The following is a 25389-nucleotide window of genomic DNA, read 5'->3' on the forward strand; positions in this document are numbered from 1 at the left end:
AAACAGCTCCCGAAACTTAGTCTATGTATTCTAACTTCTAACGGTTGTTTCTATTTTGTAATTACAGCTGTTGTATTTTGTCTTATGTCCGAAACTTATCATATAGATGGATGCCAAAATGTAAAATGAGAGTTTCTTCATGTCTGACTGGGTGGACCAATTTCAGTGCCTGTAGGTAGTGTTATTTTCAGTTCAAGCAATTTTATTTATTCCACATGAGTTTCATATAGCTTGGTTAACCTGCATGGTCAGGTGATTGCTATGGTCACATTTCCTTTTCAAAATCACTTCAGTCCATGTAAGTCTCAGGTATTTAAATCTGATGAAAATTGAAAATCAGTTGTAAATATTATCATTACCATAATAGGACCAAATTTCAATTTATGTCATGAGGACAGCAGCATTTTACATGCCAATTGTCATATCTCCATAGTCTGACAAAAGGTTAAGCCAATGATATTTACATTAAATCAATAGAGTTATTGATGGATTTGTGACTTTCCCATTTATATTTTCCATAGCATCTGTGAAATCTCTGCTTAGCAGCAGTGAATGAAACACCCTTTGCTTCTATATTGGTGTTCTACTTGTCAATCTTTAAGGATGTACTTTTGTCAGCTTTTTCATATTGGTACTAATTTTGTTTGTGTGGTGTATATTTTCCCAGTGCAAGATGGCCACTGATCTGTCTGTACATGTGAGCACGTTTTAACCTAATTGCAAGATCCAGGAAAACACAGCAGTTGTTATAATCAGCCTGTAAATTTTTTTGGTCAGAGTCTCTGGTTTCCGTGAAAAGGAGAATTAATTGTTAGGCAATGTCACATTGCACTTACAGAGAGACTATGCTATTTTATGGTCACTGGAAGTGCCAATAGAAAAGAAATTTACTGACTTTTGCTGTATTTTTCTGGATATCACAACATTTAAAATCTAATGAGAGAAATTGTTGTCTGGTTAACCTGTTTTCTGCTTTGAATGATTTTTTATCTCAGCAGAAATGCTTATGCCACTGTCAAGTGGCACTCTGTCCCCCTTCAGTCATGTACTGCAGCACCCCATCTAGTGGTGGTATTACAGATAAATACAGCCTTATGACAAATAGAGGGAAATGTTAACTATTGCCCTTGCAATGCTGCTATGCACATGAATGCCTATGGAGGCACACCCGGACAAAACAATTTCTTTGGACACCAAAAAAAAGTGGAAATATTGATAAGTAGGCAGGCATAAAGTTGGCAAATGCAGTATAATATGTGAAAATGCAAAGTTCATTTTGGAACGGAGAATAAAAGAACAATGTTATTTATTTGGAGAAAAATTACAGAAAGCTGCATAGCCAAGGGACTCAAAGATATCGTGGACTAAAAAAAAAGCTAGTACACGTGCCAATGGGAAGGATATTGAACGTTAGCAGTTATTTCAAGGGGGTTCAAGTGTAAGGAAATCTGACTGAAACTGTACAAGGTGCTGGTTAAGATCACATGACCTTTGTGAGCAGTTCTAGTCCCCTTATAACAGGAGAGATATTATTTTATTGGAAGCAGTGCAGAGAAAATTCATGAGAATGATCCTTGGTATGGAGAGTTACCTTATGAGCAAAGGTTAAACAGGATCTCACTGAAATACATAGGGGTCTTAAGGGGTTTGACAGGGTAAATGCTGAGAGGATGTTTCCCCTCATAGAAGAGTCTAGGACCAGAAGACAGTCTCAGAATCAAGGATGCCAATTTAAGACTGAGATGAGGGGGAATTTCTTCTGAGGATTGAGTGTCTTTGGAAATCCTGGTCATAGCTGTGAGGGCAGAATCCTTGTGTATATTTAAGGCTGAGATAGATTCCTAATCAGTGGGGGAATCAAGGGATATGGGGTAAGTGCAGGAAAGTGGACATAAGGAATGATGGGTCAGCTGTGATGTTATTGAATGCTTCCAGTCAAATGGTGACGAAGTAGGCTGCTTTAACTCGTTAGGTCCACACCACAGACCAACCCTCCACTCCTGGCACCTTCCCTTCTCACCTCGAGGTGTAAAACCTGCGCTCACACCTCCCCCTTACCGCTATCCAAGGCCACAAAGGATCCTTCCACATCTAGCAGAGACTTTACTGTACATCCAAATACCTCATCTACTGTGTCCGTTGCTCTCAAAGTGGTCTCCTCTACATTGGGGAGACGGGACGCCAATTCCTGGAATATTTCAGAGAACATCTCTGGGATAGATGCACCAAACAACCATACCACCCAGTGGCCAACCACTTCAACACCCCCTCCCACTCTGTCAAAGACATGCAAGTCATGGGCCTTCCCAACCACCAAATCTGAGCCACCCAATACTTGAAGGAAGAACACCTCATCTTCCACTTTGGCACCTTCCAACCACATGGCATAATGTTGATTCCACCAGTTTCCTCATCTCTCCCTCCACCTCATCCCAGATCTAACCCTCCAACTGGGCACCATCCTCTAGAACTGTCCCACCTGTTGATCTGCCTTTCCACCTATCCGCTGCACCCTCCGCTCCGACCTACCACCATGTCCACACACCTGCATCTACCTTGCGCCTTCCCAGCTATCTTACCCCCCTCCTATTTATCTCTCAGCCTCGACCCCACCTCTCAAGTACTTACCTCCAAACCCAGGATTCATCAATTATTCCAAAACCTTCTGCCAGCTTTCAGAACCACTCAGAAGCCATTAACCTCTCAACAGCTACGGCCACCACCACTGTGGCAAATGATGACATCACTTCCGCCACTGTTGCTCCACGGACTGCAGCCACTGCCGACTCTACCGCCTCTGCGGTCGCTGTCAACCAACTCCGCAATCGCTGCCAGAACCATTGCTGCTGAAACCACTGCGAAGGCTACCCGTCACATCACTTCCGCTTAGTGGTTGCTGACATCTTAGCCACTTCTGTCTCTACCGATGTCACTGACCAGAACGCCGTCACTGAGGACTGCACACGTCTTCCCCCCCCCCCCCCCCACAAACCCGCAGATGCCACCAACTAGACCACTTCCTCACTCCCCCTGCCATGATCACCACGGTGTACGTTACTTCCTTTGGTGACATCAACCATCATACCATGACCATCTCCACTCCACTCCCAACTCCAATTCTACACCAGCTCCTAGCCCCCAACCTTGGCATGCTTTTGACCATCCACCCCCAGACCTCCCCCTTACCGAGGATGAACGGTCAGTCTTCAGTAAAGGTCTCACCTTCATCCCAATATGATCCTGGGTCAATGAATTCCACACGTGTTGCAACATTGAATCTTTTTTACCGTGCCTCTGCCTCATTGCTTACTTTTTCCATCTGGACTCTTGCATACCCTCCGAGGACCCCTTGACCTACCTCTAAAATATTCCATCCACTTGGACATCCCATGCTGGTCAGTAACCCACCCTCAACTCTTCACCTCCAATTGCCACTGTGTCATTGACCGCCCCAACCTGTCCACCTCTCATACCCATTCCAACTCCTCACCCTCAACACACAGCCCTCCACTCCCTCCACTTCAACCACACCATTAAACCAGCAAAGGGTGGGTGCACAATGGTAGTTTGGCACACCGACCTCTACACCGCTGAAGACAGGCACCAACTCTCAGACAGCTCCTTTTACTGCCCTTTTACCATGACCTCACCTCCCATCACCAAACCATCATCTCCCAGACCATCCACAACCTCATCACCTCAAGGGACCTCCCACTCTCAGCCTCCAACCTCATACTCCCAGAACCCCGCACCGCCCGGTTCTACCTCAACCCAGAATTCACAAACCTGACTGCCCCTGTCGCCCATAGTCTCCGCCTGCTCCTGCTCCACCAAACATATCTCCTCATATCTTTACGCCATCCTGTCCCCCGTTTCCAGGACATTTGGGAATCACCTACACCCTCCAACTTCTCCATGACTTTCGTTTCCCCGGCCTCCAATGCCTCATCTTCACCAGGGACACCCAGTCCCTGTACATGTCCATCCGCCATGGCGAAGGCCTCAAAGCCTTCCATTTCTTTCTCTCCTGCCGACCCAACCAGTATCCCTCCACCGACGTCGTCATTCGATTGGCTGAACGGGTCCTCATCTCACCAACCTCTCCTTTGAAACTTCCCACTTCCTTCAGACCAAAGAGGTAGTCATAGGCACCTGTGTGGGCCTGGCTATGCCTGCCTCTTTGGCGGATCTGTGAAATGGTCCATCTTCTGTAGTTACACTGGCACCATTCCCCACCTTTTCCTTTACTATTTTTCTGACTGTATCAGTTCCACCTCATGCTCCCACAGGAGGTTGAACAGTTCATCAACTTCACAAAAACCTGCCATCCTGGCCTCAAGTTCACCTGGTCCATCTTGGACACCCTCCCTCCCTTTCCTCATCATCTTCATTTCCAGCGACTGAGTCAACATGGACATCTACTTCAAACCCAGCGACTCCCACAGCTACATGGAATCCCACCCCTTCCTCTAAAAATGCTATCCCTTACTCTCCATTCCTCCGTCTCCACTACATCTGCTCCCAGGAGGTGCAATTCCACTCCAGAACATCCAGATAGCCTCCTACTACAAGGACCACAATTTCCCCTCCCATATGGTCAACAATGCCCTCCAGTGTGTCTCCTCAACTTCCTGCACCCTACCCCTCCAACTGCAACAAGGATAAATCCCCTGCCCCTGTTTCTTACCTTCCACCCCACCAATCTTAGGATACAACGTATCATCCTCTGCCATTTCCGCCACCTACAGTCACACCCCACCACCAGAGATATATATCCCCCCACCCTCTCTCCATCAGCATTCCACAGAGAACATTCCTTCAGCGACTCCCTCATTAGGTCCATGACCCCACCAACTCACCCTCCACTCACACCACCTTCCCTTACCAACGCAAGAGGTGTAAAACCTGCATTCACACCTCACCCTCACCTCCATCCAAGGCCCCAAAGGATCTTTCCACATCTGGCAAAGATTTTCCTGCACCTCACAACAACTCATCTACCGTGTCCATTGCTCTCTGTGGTCTCCTTTACATTGGAGAGACAAAACGCAAACTTGTGAAAAGTTTCAGAGAACATCTCTGGGACACAAGGACCAAACAACCTCCCCACCCTGTGGCCAATCACTTCAACTCCCCCTCCCATTCCGCCAAGGACATGCAACTCCTGGGCTGCCTCCACCACCAAATCCTAGCCACCCGACGCCCAGAGGAAGAATGCCTCATCTTCGCCTTCTGACTCTCGAACCACACAGCATCAATGTCAATTGCACTAATTTCCTCAACTCCACTCCCCCTACCTCATCCCAGATCCAACCCTTCAACTTAGCACCGCTCTCTTGAACTGTTCCACCTGTCCATCTTCCTTCCCACCTATCCGCTCTGACCTATCACCATGACCTCCCACCTGCATCTACCTATTGCCTTCCCAGCTACCTTCCCCACAGCCCCACACCGCATTTATCTCTCAGCCCTCTTCCCCCCTCCCCCCCTCCGCGCACACTTTGCTGATGAACTGCTTATCTCCTTCTCCTCAGATGCTACCTGACTGTCCTTTTCCAGCGCCACACTTTTCAACCTTTGCTCCAACTGGAGGTTTCCTTTGCTCCAACTGGAGGTTTCCACACTTCTGTTTCCTTTTATTTTTTTCCCCTGCTTTGGTCTTTTGGTGGGTCTCAACATCTCCTGTCAGCTCATGGTGGGTCTCAGACTGGTTTCTCACGGCTTGTGGCCGCTCTCAGCCGGTCTCTCGACAGCACGTGGTGGTTTCTGTCCAGCTCTGTTAGCGGTACGTTAGCTGGCGTTTCGGCAGCTCATGGCGATGTCTCTGCTTTGTTTGTGAGTGGATCCTGCCCGGGTCTGTTCCCTAGGCACTGGGGGAGGTCAGAGAGGCAGCAGAAACGATATCTGCAGCGGGGCGTTGTTGAGAACAGACTGCAGATAAGATAAGCAGAGGACTGATTAAAGACAGTTGAACTTTCAAATTATTTATTTTCCTAGTTTAAACTACGAAAGACTTTGGTGTAAACTATTGCCTATTTCTTTATTTTTCTACTATTCTATGAAGTAATGCTTAACTTTTTAACTCTCACTTCTCTACTACTATGTACCTAAGCTTTTTTTGTACCTTGGTACTACATGGGGCAATATTAAACATTTTTCACTGTAGTCCTCTACTTCGATACTTGAGAACACGTGACAATAAAATCTAAAATCTAAATCTGAATGGCAGAGCTGGCTTGAGGGGCCAGATGGCCTCGTCCTGTTCCTGTTTTATTGTGATCTTGTGGTAGTTATGAAGAAGGCTCACTGATCTCAAAATGTTAACTCTGTTTTCGCTTCACAGATTACTACGATACCTGCTGAGTATCTCCAACAATTTCTGTTTCTGTACGTTTCAGATCTCCAGCAATGGGTGTTTTTATTTTGTTTTGTTCTATGATAGTACTTGTTTCGAGAGCAGGAGTCTGACTATGGGGACATATGCTATATGAAGGACTCCTGCAAAACTCGACCTTAATTGATTTAAGCTCCTTTTGATTTAATTAAATTGCTTGTCTTTGCTTTTAAACTTCCACTAGCATAGTTATTGCATAATCTTTCATTCTTTTAACTTGTACCAACTACAGAATATTAAAGCATGTCTCATTTTTCATTGAGTCTTTAAGATAATTTTGACTAAATTTTAAGAATTGGCTTTTGTTATTCAGCTTGCTGACTCCTGGTATCGAGGATGTGTGCATAGCTCCACATTATTTAGTTTGTAAGGTAGAAAAAGCATATTTTTTTCTTTGGAATGTGTTCCCAGTGCCAAACATGGCCATCTAGAGTCATCTCATGCTTTGTTTTAAAGTGCAACTAAGAAAATTATGTATTTATTTTTGAAATATCACCTAAATAAATGTCAAGGAGAACTTTGTGTTTCAGTAACACTGGCGCTGAGAGGTTTGGCAGGGTTTAGTGGTAGAATTGACCACGAACAAAACCATTTTTTTTTCTAATAAGTCCTGTGTCACTACTTGTGTCATAACATTGCTTAGGTATAAGCCATGCAATCGCAGATAAGCTTGTGCCCTGAAAATGATTTTGTGTTCAAAGTCAAACCTCAGCAAAGCTGAGTTAACTGCTGCTCTGAATATGGAATGTGAACTTCAATTGTTCTGGAGAATGGGATTCCATTGCAAGTGATCAACTTTGGTTATTCACTCTCTCAAAGTCTCAATGTGGGGACCGGGTGGTTGCATTACATGTGGAGCGTATATTGAATATCTGTTTTGCATACATTGTGGATATACGACCCTGTGAAAGGGTCTGAACTTAGTTTAGGATAAAAGGAAAATAAAGCTTTTGGTTAAACATGCAGATCCAGCTTTCTGTTGAAATTAGCTGCATCTCTAATAATTAAAGTACATAATTGTAAATGTGAGACTTTTTTAGCTTTTCACAATTTTGTGATTAGTAACGCAGTGGCAACCCTAATAGATTCTGAGTGCCTTCTGCTGATTTGCTTCAAGTAAAGAACCTTGACCTTCAACCCTTTAGGTTACTTTGTCATGAAAAAAATTACTGCTTATTGCATTACTGGTGATGCATGGCACAATGTATTAGTATGACAGGCCTGGATTTGGGACTGGATTGAAAAGGAAAGTTTGTGCAGCTGAAGATGCTTTATACCTATTTTCTTTCTTTTATTCCCTGATTGATTTTCTTCCCATCTGCTTTCTGCAAGGTTTGTCCTTTGCATCTTGCTTGCTTACAGTCCATTGAATGCTGAAAACGCCCCCGCTCCATTTTTGATTTGAGTTCCCTAACTGAACAATGAATAAATCGAATGGAAGGTTTGTAAGGCATTGCTTTCTTTACAAATAAACAACTATCGATTACTTTTAGGAGTTGTTTTCATAATGCTATTTCTGGTTTAATGGAGGTAACTCTTTTAAGTTCCAATAAACAAAACTTAAGAACTTTCTGGCACCAGAGTCAGTGTGGTTAACATATTCACCATCTTTAATTCTTTACACAATGGCTCAAGGCTGACTTTGCTTAGCTTGTGCTATCTGCTTCATGCTTAATGCAGTTGAAGACCACCACTGCTGTCCTTAAAGGTGCCTGCTTCTGGAGCATTCTTGGTAATGATCAAGAAAATCATTTTATTCTTCCTGAACTCACCAAAGCCAATTGAAATGCACTTGCTGACCTCCTTTATGAGAAGAATAAACAGAGGCCCTTTGGGTCAGCTGCTTTCTCTGAGTTCAGAGTGTGGTGCTTGAAAAGCACAACATGTCAAGCAGCATCTGAGGAGCAGGAGAATCAACGTTTCGGACATAAACCTTTCATCAGGAATCATAACCAACTGGGTTATTGGGTAAATCCCTGAGAATCATACTTTGTGCCATCTCCATGTTGCCCAGTTTTGGATTTCATGAACTCCGAAAGCAAATTGTGTGAACTGCACTCTGGGAATATATTTATAGTTTGACTACCTCCACAAGGAAAACAGTTTATTAAATTTAAATAATGCCATTGTCTCATCCGTGACATCTATCTTTCTAGCCTTCAGAAGAGTGTACAGGTCATTCTGCTATAACATGCATTTAGTCAGTGCAAATTGGCTATAAAACAATTGACAATTTGTGGATGTTGTTTGGATAACGCAAACTTTCTACTGAACGGGTATAGCAATTTTTATTAACTATCTTCTACTTGCCAATCTTTTACAGCACGATTTTCTATTTCAGTTTTCCATAGCGTGATTTTTTTGTAGCACAAACTTGCAGAGGAACGCAGCTGTTGCATTATAGCAGAACAAACTCTATATCCCAGGAATCCTTTCCAAGGTCAAGTGCTCAAAAGGAATCAACATAGTTGTTATTCTGTTAAGCCTGCTGCAAATGTCCAGAAGTACCATCTAGTTCACTGCCAAGTTAGCCTTGACTCAGGAGTAAGAAGGATACTTTTATTACTCTGAATAATTTAGTGAAGTGCTTTCAAGAATGCATGGCATTCAAAATGAATCTTGTCAGAAACACTAGAGGGAGAAATGCAGAGCTAAGGCTATTGATGTGTAACACAATTGCTGCGGGTGTTCTGCTTTTTATGGTTATGTATGAAAGTTCAATTTTAATAAATTACAAAGGAATCGTGGCCTCCATTCAAGCATATAATTCAATATTACATATAGGAAGCCATAGCAGGGCAACACCTGTTGCATAGCAACAGTTCTGAATGAACGTGGATCATGGATCTATTGCGATAGAGATGCTGGAGAACAGAAAACGCAGGGTTCAGGTTTAGGAAAAATGGCAAGCAAAGCAAGGTTACAAGTTTTTTGTAAGTCTAGAAAACGTTTTGGGAATTTGCTCTTCTGTCTTATATATTTGTTAACAATTGATGTTGAGTTGATGTACAGTAAAGTTGAAGTTTATTAGGACGTAGAGTTCACTTGTTAGAACTAGCTTTGCTTACTTGTCTCTGAATTTATTTTACTAGGCATTTTTGCTTTGTTACCAAACACAAGTCTGCTGGCCTTGCTCCATTTTGTTGGAAGCTCTGCAATATATCTTTCTGTCCAGTTAACTGATAATGTTAAAGCTGACATATACATTGTAGTAGCAAGCTATGTTTAATTTTCACTGAATTCACTGTCATTTAAAATGTTAACTTTTTTTTAAAGTTCCATTTCTTTGGACTTCCCTGCTTTAAATGCTTCGTGGCTCCCATTAGGAGCTATACAGAAATAGCTCAGATCAGTGTTTTTTCCTTTATAGGCACTGCTGTGCAAAACATACCAGCAGACTGGAAATTGGAATATCCACATGCATGGCTCTTGCTAATTCCATTCATTGTCAATGTTATGAATTCAATTTTGACTTGCATGTTTCTACATTCCTACTCAGTTATTCTCAAATATAAGATAAATGACTTTATGAAGCATAAGTATGGGAAGTTGTGGTTGTGAAACTGCACCATTGCTCTGCCATTCTCAGCGTGTCTAGCTTAAGTGCATTTTGTTTTGATTAATTCATTTTGACGAGAAAGGAAGTTGATTGTTTTTCTTAAAAAGCATTCATTAATTATGTGTGAACACTATTTAGATAAAATTAACCTGAAGTTTCAGCTCAGACATGAGCAATCTCTGAGATGGCAGGAATCTTTGAAAGAGTGGATATCAAAATTCTTTCAACTGTAATAAACATGATTAACTTGAAAGTGAGCTGGCTGCTAGCTCAACATCTGCCTTCTCAATGGTGAAGATTATTAGAAAGCAAAAGGTTCACCATGTTTCTGTTATTGCTATTCTGTTTCTAGGCAAATTTGAAGAGAAAGAAGACCGGGTGCCTAAATTGGAACAACTTAACAGTCTGGGCTTCATGAGCAGCCTGCATCTAGTGCTAAACAAGCAAGACTTGCTGCAGATGGAGCTGCTGCTGCTGGAAACTTTCAACTGGAACCTCTGTTTGCCCACGGCAGCACACTTCATTGACTACTACCTCTCTGGCTCAGTCCATGAGAGTGACCTGCACAATGGATGGCCGCTCACCTCTATTGCCAAAACCAAAGCCTTCATGGAAAAATATGCCCATTATTTTTTAGAAGTTTCTCTTCAAGGTATGTTTGTCATGTAACAAGCATTATGTTCAGTTGTGTTTATGCTGAACTATCATGTGGTGACTATCTCTGCATGAATATATTTCTTGCTCTTTACAACCTTTCCCAAAAGTTTGAAGCACAACTGAGAACAGGAAATTATACTTCCATTTTGTGCCATCCTAGCGGCAGATTTTTTTTTTCTGCTTAAGATTTGCCCTCTGCAGTCCTAAGGCATTGATTTGCACTGGGATACAGTTGCATGAGTATTGGTCAACCTCTGGTAGTTCACCCAAATGATCACTCATAATATGTGATGCAGAGTTGAGAAGGATAAAATTGCAGTTGAGTCCAATCCTTTTCTCAGCTGGTACTCTCTGTTTCACACTCCACAGGAACGGCAAAAGAAGTTGAGTCATTGGCTCAATTGTGATATTACAGTGACCACTTTAGCTGAGATCTCTTAATTCTGCACAAGATCTTGAGATGAGGATAGGAGACTTCTAGGCCATATGGTGATATGAATGTCAAATTTTAAGATAAGTCTCCAACAATAAATTCTCCCATTTTCTATGAAATGAAAGCAATGTAGGAAGAAGATTTGTCCGAATACTTGCAATATTAAAAGATTGCTGTATTGTTGTAAAGTGAGACATGAAACTTGTCCAGATCTGATTTATCCATTTGACTAAAGATTTCAGGGTATGTTTTAAAGAGTAATGTGCCTATAGGTGTTCCTTTCTAAACTAGCAACATTAGAAAAACACATTAAGATGACAGTCATTCATTGTTACTAGATTAAGATTCAGTAGTAGACACTATAGATTCAATGAATTATTTCAAAAGTAACACACACTTAAATAAATCTGACTTGACCATGTTCTCAATAAGTGCAATTTTTTTTATGCCTTTTGTTCTTTTGATTTCTGGAATTGCAATTTGCTGTTCCCTTGTCAAAAAATATTGGTGCACGTTTTATTTTGCATAATGAATTTGAAGTGTTGGATGGATGTAGTAAGACTGGAAGAGGTGTGAGACGATGAAACAATTTAAAATTAAGGATAAGAATTTTAAGTTATGGGCATGGAAACATTGGGAGTCTGTCAGTTGGCAGGAAATTGGGGGAAAGCATGGAAGGGAATAGGTTATATTTTTTGAGTCTGATCTTATTTGTTGCTGTTTTTGTTGTAGATCACAGCTTTCTGACTTTTCGTCCATCACTGGTAGCAGCCGCCTGCATAACAGCTTCCCGTATTTGTTTACACATCAGTCCGTCCCTGACCACTCATCTTCACCTACTGACTGGGTATACTTGGGAGCACCTGACTGCTTGTGTCGAACTCATGCTGATGTAAGATGCATAAACTTTGTTGTATATGCAACTTTAAAGAAGGAGGTTGCTTAACTAAAGGCCCATGGCTTTTTCCATGCCATTACAATTTCTGTCCTTCTCAAATTGAGTACCAGTATTCGTAAAGAAGAACAGTGGTACATTCAATCTCTAGTTCTCTCCCAGTTTGCTTCCTTCAATATAGTTTTTAAAAAGACCATGTTTTGAAAAAGGTGCTAGAATTTTTTGTTTAAAAAAAGCTTAATTATAATACATTGTAAAATTTAGAGCAATAGAGAATAGTTTAACATGTCAAGCCCATTTCATTTAGAGTCTCTTTGCACTTGTGTGATCACATGTTGATCCACTTCTCTCAGAAACATTCAGTTTCTTCCCCAAACATTTGAATTAATTGTCACTTTCATCCAGATGTTTTTGGAGATTTGGGTATCTGGAGACCAAGATATCATCTGCCTTTTTGGGAGGCTATTTGATCATATGATTTTTCAATTAAGTTGATATTTGATGTCTTTTGATTGGGATTGTATTTACATTTGAAGAATATTTTAGGAATGCAAATGTACCACAGAAGTAAGTTTTTAGCAGAAGTTTTAGTATTTGGATATACCAGCTACCTCCTTTACATCTCGTTAGTCAGACTAATAAATTGAAAATGTATTCTTCCAGATGTAAGGAGAAAATGAAGACTGCAGATGCTGGAGATCAGAGTTGAGAGTGTGCTGTTGGAAAAGCACAGCAGGTCAAGCAGCATCTGAGAGCAGGAGAATCAACGTTTCAGGCATAAGCCCTTCATCAGGAATCAGGATTCCTGACTACTGTGCTTTTCCAGCACCACACTCTCAACTCTTTCAGATGTAAGTTTTGTTAGAAGCATTTGGTTTTCAAATGGGGTTAGCCCTACAGCACAGAACACCCGAAGTAAATTAGTAGACAAAAGTATGACTTATGAGGAAAAGGACTTTGTTCCTTCAACCTCCGTTCCCTTGGTATCACCTCTCCTTGCCCTTTTTTTCTTTCTCCCTTTTGTTTCCACTTTTGCCCCTCTTTCTATTTTCCTTTCTACATTCCCACCCCTTCCCTACTCTCTCTATTTCTTCCCCATCCATCCCACTACTTGTCTCTCACTCTCCTTTTACTTACCCCTCTCTTTGTTTTTTGTCCCTTGCCTCTTTCTCACTCTACTGCCACACAAACACACTCCATTCATTGCCTCCCACATCTCGCATTTCCTTGTCATTCTTTCCCTCCTAATTCCCCTTTTATTCCTTATCACATATTTCCCTTTTCTCTCCCTTCCCATCTCTTCTACCTCTTAACCCCCAACCTTTCACTTCGATTCTCCTCTTTCCTATTTTTATCCTTCCCACCTCTTTTATCACTCACTCCTCATTCCTCATCTTTCTATTTTTCTTCCCGTTTCCCACCCATTTTTTCATCTCCCTCTGTAGAAATTAGTTGTTTTTTGATTTCGACACTGACTTGAGTATGATTCTCTTACTTGTTCCTAAAAAAAAAATCAATGTATATGTGGAGCTAGTTCTGAAATAAAGCAGCTGATTTTTAAAAAAATCATACTGAAAGTGTTGCTGGAAAAGCGCAGCAGGTCAGGCAGCATCCAAGGAGCGGGGAATCGATGTTTCAGGCATGAGCCCTCCTTCAGGAATCCAGTCCCTGTACACCTCCATTCCCCATCACGAAGGACTCAAAGCTCTCTGCTTCCTTTCTCGCCGTACCAACCATCTTCACCATGGACATCCGGTCCCTGTACACCTCCATCCCCCATCATGAAGGACTCAAAGCCCTCCGCTTCTTCCTTTCCCGCCGTACCAACCATTCCTGAAGAAAGGCTCATGCCCGAAACGTCGATTCTCCTGCTCCTTGGATGCTGCCTGACTTTCCAGCAACACATTTTCAGCTCTGATCTCCAGCATCTGCAGTCCTCACTTTCTCCTTTAAAATCATACGGTCTGGTTAGCAATAGGACTGAATTATACAGATGGAAATAATTGAAAACTTCAAAGAATCTAGTTTTGAACTGCTTCCACTGCAATGGCATGCTAATGAAGAGAACTGGTCGAGTCTGAGTTCAATAGTTGCCTTACTGCTCATGCAGAATATTCAAATCCCCTTTTAGTTTAATTTTAAGTTTATAAATGATTAGAAGATTAAATGTTACAAATTCTTTGAACTCCTATTGAACATCTTTACACTGGGGCCCTGCATTAGAACTCTGATCAAAGAGAACTGCAGCCTGCACCCCCAGCCCATTATTTAATTGTCATTACTACTTTGGTCTTTATTTGTTCCTCAGATTACAATTTCTCCTTTAGTGGCTTTGAAAATTATTATTAAATCGTGTGATTGTTGTACTGAATAGACTGAGCGAGTGCTCATATGTGATCTCAATATTGGCAGATTTGTTTTGCACTTAGTGAATATCTAACCAATAAACTAAACGTAATGACTAGGAGACCATCATGAGTTAGAATTTAAAGTACTAAATGTTTTGCTCCTTATTCTGGTGCTTTTGTGAACTGAATTTGCTATAATTAAGCAATCCTAATTTAATAGCTGGTTGAACCAAAATAACTGAGCTGACCAATTGCCACCTTACATCAGGTGCCTGTAAATCCTGTTTCTGCAAAACAATGTACCAGGAAGAGCAGTTTCCATCCTTATGGCACCAATAAAGTAAATGCAAGAAATTAAATTTGCTCCCTCTAGCTTTTGGGAAAAAAGAATGATGCTCAAAGAAAGGAGCATTCTTTTCTCCCTCCATTTTTGACTTCCAAACTGTGTCCATTCATCCTGGTATATTAGAATTAGAATCCCAACTGTGTGGAAACAGGCCCTTTGACCCAACAAGTCCACACCGACCGTCCAAAGAGTAACCCACCCATTCCCCTACCCTATATTTGCCCCGACTAATGCACCTAACCTACACATCCATGAACACTATGGACAATTTAACATGGCTCATTCACCTAACCTGCACACCTTTGGATTGTGGGAGGAAACTCGAGCAGACACTGGGAGAATGTGCAAACTCCACACAGACAGTCGCCCGAGGCTAGAATCGAACCTGGTCCCTAGTGCTGTGAGGCAGCAGTGCTAAACACTGAGCCATCATGCTGCTTTATATTAGTTCATAGGGTTCCTCATGGTCTGCTTAAGTGCCATCCTTCATGTGAGCTTAGATACCAGACCGTACACAACCTCATCACCTCACCACAGTGAGGTGATCTACCACCCACCGTTCCCAACCTCATAGCTTGGGAACCCCGCACTGCCCAGTTCTACCTCCTATCCAAGATCCACTAGCCTGACTGCCCCGGTCAACCCATCATCTCGGCCTGCTCCTGCCCCATTGAACTCTTCTCTACGTGACTTGATACTGTCCATCCCCTGGTCCAGGAATTCCCCAAATACATTTGGGACACCACCCATGCCCTCCACCACCTCCAACACTTTCGTTTCCCTGGCCCCCAACACTTTATTGTTACCATGGACATCAAGTCCTTATATACCTTCATTTGCCAGGACGAGGGCCTCCAAATCCTCCATTTCTTCCTCTTCCGACGTCCCCACCAGTACCCTTCCACTGACACTTCATTCGTTTGGCTGAACCGGTCTTCACCCTCAATAATTTCTCCTTTGAATTCTCCCACTTCTTCCAGATGAAAGGGGTAGCCACGGGCCCCAGGTATGCCTGTCTCTTTCGGTTACATGGAACAGTCCATCTTGCACAGTTACACCGGCACCATTCCCCACCTTTTCCTCCTCCACATTGATGACCGTATCAGTGCCACCTCATGCTCCCACGAGGTGGTTGAACAGTTCAACAACTTCACCAATACATTCCACCCCAACCTTAAGTTCACCTGGACCATCTCAGACACCTCCCTCCCTTCCTGCACCTCTCCGTCTCCATCAATGGAGACCAACTCAGTACTGACATCTTCTACAAACCCACCGACTCCCACAGCTACCTGGATTACACCTCCTTCCACCCTGCCTCCTGAAAAAGTGCTATCCCTTATTCCCAATTCCTCTGCTTCCACTGCATCTGCTCCCAGGAGGACCAGTTCCACCACAGAACACACCAGATGACGACCTCCTTTAAAAATTGCAATTTCCCCTCCATGTTGTTGATGCCCTCCAGCGCATCTCATCCACTTCCTGGATCTCCGCCCTCGAACCGCACCCCTCCAACTGCAACAAGAATAAAACTCCCTGGTCCTCACCTTCCACCCCATCAACCTCCATATGCATTGCATCATCTTCCACCATTTCCACCAACTACAAATGGACTGACCATCAGAGCTATATTTCCCTGCCCACCCCTATCAAATTTCCTTAAAAGCCATTCCATCAACCCCCGGCACCTTCCCCTGCTACTGCAGGAATTGCAAAACCTCCAACCACACCTCGCCCCTCACCTAAGTCTAAGCCCCCAAAGGAGCTTTCCACCTATATCAGAGTTTTACCTGCACTTCCACACGTCACTTACTGTACCTGTTGGTCCTGATGCGGTCTCCTCTCACATGGGGGGAGACAGGGCGCCTACTCGCAGAACGCTTCAAAGAACATTTCCAGGACACCTGCACCAACCAATCCTACCGCCCCATGGCCGAACACTTCAACATCCCCCTCCCACTCCACCAAGAACAATGCAGGTTCAGGGTCGCCTGCATCGCCACTCTCTAACCACCAGACGCCTGGAGGAAGAATGCCTCATCTTCCACCTCAGGACCCTCTAACCACACGGCATCAGTGTGGATTTCACCAGTTTCCTTATCTCCCCTCCCCCCACCATATCCCAGTTCCAACCTTCCAACTTTGCACTGCCCTCATGGCCTGTCCTACCTGTCCATTTTCCGTTCTCCCACCCCCACCCAAATCCACTCCACCCTTCTCTCTGACCTATCACCATTACCCCCACCTCCATCTATCTATCGCACTCAGTTCCCTTTCCCACAGCCCCTCCCCTCCCATTTATCTCTCCATCCCCTTGGCTCACAGGCTTGTTCCTGATGAAGGGCTTTTGGCCGAAACATCAATTCTCCTGCTCCTCAGATGCTGCCTGACTTGCTGTGCTTTTCCAGTACACACTCTCTACTCTAATCTCCAACATCTGCAGTCCTCACTTCCACTTAGATACTGTCAGGCTATTCCTTTGCAGGGAAATTATTGCTGAGCTTTATTATTATCCTCATTTAATATTTACAATATTAAATATTTCAAATACTTAAAAACTCTTGCTTCCACCTCCTATCTTTCCCCAGCCTCACCAAAATGTGTACTGAAACTAATAGTAAAACGCCCCTCCACAAATTACTCCAGCTAAGATTATAATTAACATGGTAAAGAAACCATGAAATGTTTCTTTAAGAGGCGTTTTTATTCCTTTCTCCACTCCCAGTTCCACATTTTATATGCATATTTTTAGGTAAATTTCTCTTACAATTAAAAATTGCCCTCAAATATATTTATTCTAATGAGAATGAAATACCATTGGCAAATATCCTGTTTATATTGTAAGATAGTGGAGAAGATGATAATATCTGTTGTTACGTATGTTTCACGTCTGGACATTTTAGAACATAGACGTAGAACATAGAACAAAACAGTGCAGAACAGGCCCTTCGGCCCTCAATGTTGCGCCGACCTGTGAACTAACCTAAGCCCATCCTCCTACACTATCCCATCATTATCCATCTGCTTATCCCAGGATTGTTTAAATCTCCCTAGTGTGGCTGAGTTAACTACATTGGCAGGCAGGGCATTCCACGCCCTTACCACTCTGAGTAAAGAACCTGCCTCAGACGTCTGTCTTAAATGCATCACCCCTCAATTTGTAGTTATGCCCCCTCATACAAGCTGACGTCATCATCTTAGGAAAAAGACTTTCACTGTCTACCCTATCTAATCCTCTGATCATTTTGTATGTCTCCATCAGATCCCCTGTTAGCCGCCTTCTTTCCAATGAGAACAGACGCAAGTCTCTCAGCCTTTCTTCATAAGACCTTCCCTCCAGACCAGGCACCATCCTGGTAAATCTCCTCTGCACCTTTTCCAAATGTTTCCACATTCTTCCCAAAATATGGCGACCAGAACTGTACACAATATTCCAAGTGTGGCTACACTAGCGTTTTGTATAGTTGCAACATGACATTATGGCTCCGGAACGCAATCCCTCAGCCTATAAAACCTAACACACTGTATGACTTCTTAACAGCACTATCAACCTGGGTGGCAACCTTCAGAGATCTATATACATGGACTCCAAGTTCCCTCTTCACATCCACACTGCCAAGAAACTTTCCATTGACCCAGTATTCTGCCTTTGTTATTCTTCCCAAAGTGAATCACCTCACATTTAGCTGCATTGAACTCCATTTGCCACCCCTCAGCCCAATTCTGCAGTTTATCCAAGACCTCCTGCAACCTGCAACATTCTTCCACACTGACACTTACTAACCTATTCACCTATGCCTGCATCAAAGTCATTTATGAAAATGACAAACAGTAGCGGTCCCAAAACAGATCCTTGTGGCACACCACTAGCAACCGGACTCCAGGCTGAATATTTTCCATCAATCACCATTTGCTGCCTTCTTAAACAAAGCCAGTTTCTAATCCAAACTGTTAAATCAGCCTTAATCCCTTGATTTTAAAGAACTAATTTACTCCTATTGTGCCGCATCAAATATTGTGGACTTATTCAGTTGGCTTTATTCGAATGAGACATGAACAAAATGGCAGCAGCAAATGTTGGATAACTGATAATGTATTGTTTGAATCAATTCAGGAAGTGTTATAGATGAGTAGTTAATGCCAAGATTTTTAAAGCAATTTTTATCTGCAAATCCTAACTTTGATGTTTATTCTGAGGAGAATATCTGGATTAAGTTGGATTCTTTAATAAAAGCAAAATATTGTGGATTCTAGAGATCTGAAATCAAAACAAAATGCTGGAAAAGCTTAACTGCTCTGGCAGCATCTGTAGAAAGAGAAACGGAATAAAGGTCGTGAATCTGATATGATAATTGGAATCAAAACTTTAACTGTTTCTGTTTCCACAAATGCTCCCAGTCTTGCTAGCTTGGATACTTTGCTTCCTATATGTTTAGATTAGATTCCATACAGTGTGGAAACAGGCCCTTCGGCCCAACAAGTGCACACTGACCCTCTGAAGAGTAACCCACCACACATTTCCCTCTGACTAATGCACCTAACACTATGGGCAATTTAGAATGACCAGTTCACCTGACTTGCACATCTTTGGACTGTGGGAGGAAACCGGAGGAAACCCATGCAGACACTGGGAGAATGTGCAAACTTCACACAGACGGTCGCCCGAGGCTGGAATCAAACCCGGGTCCCTGGTGCTGTGAGGCAGCAGGGCTAGCCACCGTGCCACCCACAGTGTTCTATGTTGTCTCTGCTTTCTCTTGCGCATGCTCTTTCACTACCTCACCTCTCCCCTTTCCCATCCTCATCTTCCTCCTTTGTGCACCAGCACCCTCTCCTCCCTCTGCCATCTACTTTGAAGATTTAAGTTCTGGAATCCAATTCTTGTTGGCAAATCCAGTTCAAAAATTCAGCCACTTCCTGTTTTTGCCACCATTTCTTCCCATTCTTTGGTATGAAAATGCCAAGGAAAACAGCCTGAATCTGTGAAACCAATGAATATGTTGGAAATCTCAACATTAATTTTAAGGAAATTTCATAACTATCTCTCAAATGCATTAACCCAGAATAAAACTGGGCCGTACATATCATTAAGGTCCCAAGTTGGGATCCCTGCTCTGTTTTTGCTCTTTAGTTTGGACAGCAGTCTATTTGGCGCAGGACTGTGGACCTGTGAAGCAGGAAGCTAGCCAAAGCTCTTCGAGTCATAGAGATGTACAGTACAGAAGCAGACCCTTCGGTCCAACTTGTCCATGCCGACCAGATATCCCAACCCAATCTAGTCCTACCGCCAGCACCCGGCCCATATCCCTCCAAACCCTTCCTATTCATATACCCATCCGGATGCCTTTTAAATGTTGCAATTGTACTAGCCTCCATCACTTCCTTTGGCAGCTCATTCCATACACTTCCCATCCTCTGCGTGGAAAAAGTTGCCCCTTAGGTCTCTTTTTTTTTTATATATCTTTCCCCTCTCACCCTAAAATTATGCCCTCTAGTTCTGGATTCCCCCACCCCAAGGAAAAGACTTTGTCTATTTATCCTATCCATGTCCCTCATGATTTTATAAACCTCTATTATGTCGCCCCTCTGCCTCTGACGCTCCAGGGAAAACAACCCCAGCCTATTCAACCTCTCCCTATAGCTCAGATCCTCCAACCCTGGCAATATCCTTGTAACTCTTTTCTGAACCTTTTCAAGTTTCACAATATCCTTCCGATAGAAAGAGACCAGAATTGCATGTAATATTCCAAAAGTGGCCTAACCAATGTCCTGTACAGCCGCAACATGACCTCCCAACTCCTACACTCGATACTCTGACCAATAAAGGAAAGCATACAAAATGCCGCCTTCACTATAGTATCTACCTGCGACTTTACTTTCAAGGAGCTATGAACCTGCACTCCAGGGTCACTTTGTTCAGCAACACACTCAGACCTTACCATTAAGTTTATAAGTCCTCTGTTATGCTCACAACCAATCATTTATGTAAATGATGAAAAGTAGTGGATCCAGCACCGATCCTTGTGGCACTCAACTGGTCACAGGCCTCCAGCCTGTTGTTTCCATTTTCTGTCTGTTGATTTGAGTCAGGGTTCTGAAGAAGGATGTGAAACATTATCTGTTTCTCTTCACAGATGCTATCAGATCTGCTAAGTTTCTCCAATATTCTCTGTGTCTGTTTCAGGTTTCCAGCATCCACAGTATTTTGTTGCTATTAAACTAGCAAAAGCCTTTCCTGTAATAAAGCTATTTAAACACACAAATTTAAATGAAACTCGGCATTGTTGTCGGTGTCTTCGTGACAGGTGGTGGAACTTCAAGAACATACATTAAAAGTATCTGATGTGAGGTGTCTTTTATATTTAGTGCCCATGATAATGATGTCAAAGAAGCCAACAAAACCAAAGGACAACCATCAGGTCTACAGCAACAAGCAACAGTGCAACAGCACCATCAACACCAGTCCTCACCACAGCTCTTATTCCAGCAGGGTCAATATCAACATTTCACCCAGAACTCAACACAGCTTGTGCAGTTCCATTCGCCGTTGCAACCTCAGGCTTCAGTTCAGAGCCATAGGAGCAATGTGCAGGGTCGTCGAGCTGCCATTGTCTCAGGAAGTACCAGCAACAGTTATACACTACAGTCATACCCAGGTTTCCAAGCCAGCCTACAGCCCACGGTAAGGGCCCTGCCTGTTCAGGGACCCATTGCTATGCAGGTTGCCATAACTACGGAGCCAAGACACTGCATAACCGTGGCCTATGGGGGTAATTTTTTAACTGGACATCACACCTACTCAACTGGCTGTTTTGATAGATGACAGTAATTCTAATAATGCTTTTTCTACTATCCTCCTGAACTGGTAAATACCATCTACTTTCAATGTTTGAAACTCTTTGACAGGAAACATGCAATGTGCTAGACGGATTTAACTTTTAATTTTGGATATGCAAAATATACATTTACTGTGCAGCTTTCCTTGTTACAATTTTTCTGGAAATATGCTAAGTATTTTCAACTGAGAATGCCTCAATGTTGGTATTCTGTGTGAACATTTTTGAGACTAAATAGTCCAATGGGATGTCAGGAAGCCATATGAAAATATTTTGATAGATTTGGATAAGCAAGCGTTACTTTTTTGAAGAGAATCTTAAAGCTGCTGCCTTAACTCTCACAAAGGGCTGTTATTACTGTGATTTTTTATATTGTTTACTTGAAAGCTATGGGGGCACTTTTTGTTACTTGAAGACAATGCTGTTAGCCCCACTTGTGTTAATTTAACACAGGCTGCCTGGATTTTCTGGTATTTTACCCAGGGAGTATTGAGAGACATTTCAGAGTGCAATATGGTTTGTGTCTTAGCTGTACCTTCACTTTAAACTGTTTATGGCACTGTATTTCCATTTCATTTGCATAATTGGCAAGGCAATGTTGCAGCAATTGACTTTTTATGTTAAGATTGCAGCTGTTCACAGTAGTAACTGTAACCATCCTAGACAATGATTGCCTGTTGCATTTGTGAATTAATACTTTTTCATTTTGAGATGGAGGGCATGTGATATGAGAGATGCACTCACTGGTTCAAGGAATATCACTGTCCTTCAGCAGAGGTAACCTACTGATAATTCTAAGTTTAGAAACCGCTATTTAGGGGATAGTTTAGTAACTTAGAACAAATGTTTAAACCTTATTTTATTTTCAACACTGGCTGCTTAGTATGAGAACAAGAGAACTCTGCTTGGTTCTATCAACAGTGAAACTAAGAAGCTGGCACAACCAAACAAAATTAGGCATGAGTCCTGAATGCACATGAAAGGGTAAATTCCTCAATGATTAAAAGCTTTTTAAGGCCTCTTGAGATTTCACAGAAGGGACAAAATGATAAATACCTCTTGCTGCTTTTGTTGATCAGCTTAAATACAAGGCAATTACCTCAGGATACTTGGGTTCTCCTTATATATGACCTAAGTTTCACCTTCACAGTATTGAAGATGACAATAAGCAGTATTAAGAGCACTGCAAAGCTTATTTACATTCTAATTTTTAAAAATCTGAGACAGAGGGATCCAAAGAGGCTTAATTGCTTTCTGTAAAATGCTTATTATTTTGGTTTTTTGTTAAGTTTATTTGCATGGGCTTTATTTGAAATCAACAAAGTAAATTCATGCAAACATATTTAAACTATAAAAGTCAGATCTAAAAATGTAACTATTTATAACCATCATTAAAATCTTGACAGTATATAGCTTTCATTTTCACTGTAGTTAACTTTGAATTTTTAAGAGCTCATATTTAAGCTAAAACTGCTAATCGAAGCAACTTGTTACTTCGCCTCACCAATCACTGTGGGGATGCAGACAAAAAAGTTACCACAAATGACCTAAGGGTTCTGAATTTGGGAAAGGGAATTCATCTAATCTCTCATCCTCTCTCACTTTCCCATTATCCACTGCAAATTTGTTTATGCATAGACGGAGTTGAACTTGGCTGGGATCAATTCTCTGAATTGCCAAGTAACACCTGACGAGGTACATTCATGGCGAATTACCCTTGAGCAAAGTACCAGGGCTGACATTTCCTGTAATGGGGAGAGGAAAACATGAGGCAAATACCCTTTGTGATTTGCATGCAAGGAAGTCTAGTTACAATTCTGAACCTGTAACTGAAAGGTTTATTGTGGATTTTACAAAAACATTACAGGAATGGAAAACTTGTTTAAGAGCCTCACCATTTTAGCTTTATCTGTTTTTAATTTAGTGGAAGTTTTAGGTTCATGGGGAGAGTGACTTAGTGCAATGATGGTTTAGTTGGACATAATGATTTTTTTCTGTATGATGTCAAGGCATGTTCTGGCAAACTGCAGTCCTAGTCCATTTCAGCAACAGTTACTTTCACTTATGTTTCATAGTTTTTTGGGGACAATTTGAAAGTGAATGCAAAAAGTCAAATATCACCATAGTTTAATGACTTGGAGTTTGAGTTAAAAACCACTGTTTATGTGAGTGCTTCAGTGTCAATCAAACTAGAAAGTCCCACTCCCAATTAAGTTGTTCCAGTTTGGCATATGACCAATACTGTTGCCAATGATGAAACAACTTTGCATTTACCTTTGGATTGCACAGATTAGTCAATTTTTATATCAGTTATCATTAAAACCGCACAGCAGTTGGTAGAAATGCTATCTGTATAGGGCTGATCAGTGGTATCCATGTGGTTAGCCAGAGGGCAAGCTCTGATTTTTGTTTTCAAGTCATTGGCTGACAATATCTTTCAAGGCAGCTGGTATTCATTCAGCATGCTGTCATGTTATATGACATCACTGCATGTCTTACCAAATGTGTGCTGAATCAGCAGCTTGTACTTTTTTTAAAAAAAAGAGGTAGTTTTAATGTGTCCAAAAATTCAACTGTTGATAAATTATTTATTTTTAAAAAGAAACTTGTAAATGTAATACATTGGGATGAACTCTCCAGCAGGTCATTTTTAGCCTCTGATCAACCTTTGACCTCAATCTTCCTGAAGTTCTTGGTCTGTTTATTTTTTTGGAAGTTGTTTAACCTAACTGAACTATCTCGTTAGAAGATAGGTCTATTGAGGAGTGACTACCCTAGAGACATTTCACACAGTGTGGTAGAGTGTATTTGAAAGTGCCTTCTGAACCTAAATCTTTACATTTTTAATGTTTCAAAAGTATAAATTGTTGGTCAGGTAGCATCAAAGGTTTACTTGTACAAATTTAAGAAATGAATGCCTAATTACTTTAAGGCTTCGAGCCAATTTCTAATTAGACTTTCATCTTATGATAAGTTTTGAATTGGTTTTCTTAAAAGTGCATTGAATGAAATGTGGTGGGGGAAATTTGATAAAAGACGCATAGTGTGACTGGTATTTTAGGATGTTGGAATCTTATGCATAAAATTTACCAGACTGGTGGAATGAGACACTGTTTTTCAAATACAGGCATTGTTTTGAGATTTTGAAATGACTGAGCACACTATTGAGGATGTATTATGTGTGATGGTGTATATACATCCTATTAATTAAATACTGCAACCAGTAACTAATTTACTGAATAGAAGTAGGGATATACACTTTGTATTAAACACGACAGGATAATGTCAGATGCGTTCTAGTGAATATATGAAGGAATTGTGAAACAAGTTGCAAGTGTGACAATACTGTCAAACCATGAGAAACCAAGTGGAATAACTAGTGACCAAAAATATTACTGTAGTTCCAATCTGTTATACAAAGTTAGTTCATTTTATTCTGTCCAGAGATGTTCTGTTTCAGAGGGACCTCTTTAAAGGCACAGTATGCCAAATATCCATGTAATTTCAAACTGTAAGGCAAGAGTCAAACACCTGCTGAAACACTAATTTTGCTAGCGATTTTATTTAAATAAATCTTAGGTCTGGCTAATTGAAGTTTAAACAAATTTGACTGATGTAAAAACCTGTGTACTTTTTTAAATAAATGCCAGTCTATTCATTCCTGTTTTCTCATTTCATATTTACATTCAAATCTGTCGATAGTCTCACAAATAGTTTTGATCCTGGGCATAACCAGTAGATTATTTCTGTTCTTTTCTAGCTTTGTTCTCTCTTCTCCAGATTAGTATTACTCTATTGCATTCAGTCATTATGTTTAACTTGATCAATTATAGCAAAGCGTCGAATGAACTCTAGAATCTCTTAGTCACATCTTCCAAACACCTCATCTCTACCACTTTAAAGAACGATAGCAGCAAATGG

General features: G+C 41.7%; 1 protein-coding gene across 1 annotated transcript in view; it reads left to right on the top strand.

The window, feature by feature from the left end:
* ccnjl (cyclin J-like) overlaps window positions 1-25126 on the top strand; it is an 80046-nt gene extending 54920 nt beyond the window's left edge. The window contains exons 3-5 of the mRNA XM_043703871.1: window positions 10306-10605; window positions 11776-11935; window positions 20999-25126. Coding sequence (XP_043559806.1) covers window positions 10306-10605; window positions 11776-11935; window positions 20999-21455 — 917 coding nt within the window. The 3' untranslated portion in view covers window positions 21456-25126. The remainder of the gene's footprint in view (window positions 1-10305; window positions 10606-11775; window positions 11936-20998) is intronic.
* The last annotated feature ends 263 nt before the right edge of the window (window positions 25127-25389 follow it).

The sequence above is a fragment of the Chiloscyllium plagiosum genome, chromosome 14 (genome assembly GCF_004010195.1).
Source record: "Chiloscyllium plagiosum isolate BGI_BamShark_2017 chromosome 14, ASM401019v2, whole genome shotgun sequence".
NCBI lineage: Eukaryota > Metazoa > Chordata > Chondrichthyes > Orectolobiformes > Hemiscylliidae > Chiloscyllium > Chiloscyllium plagiosum.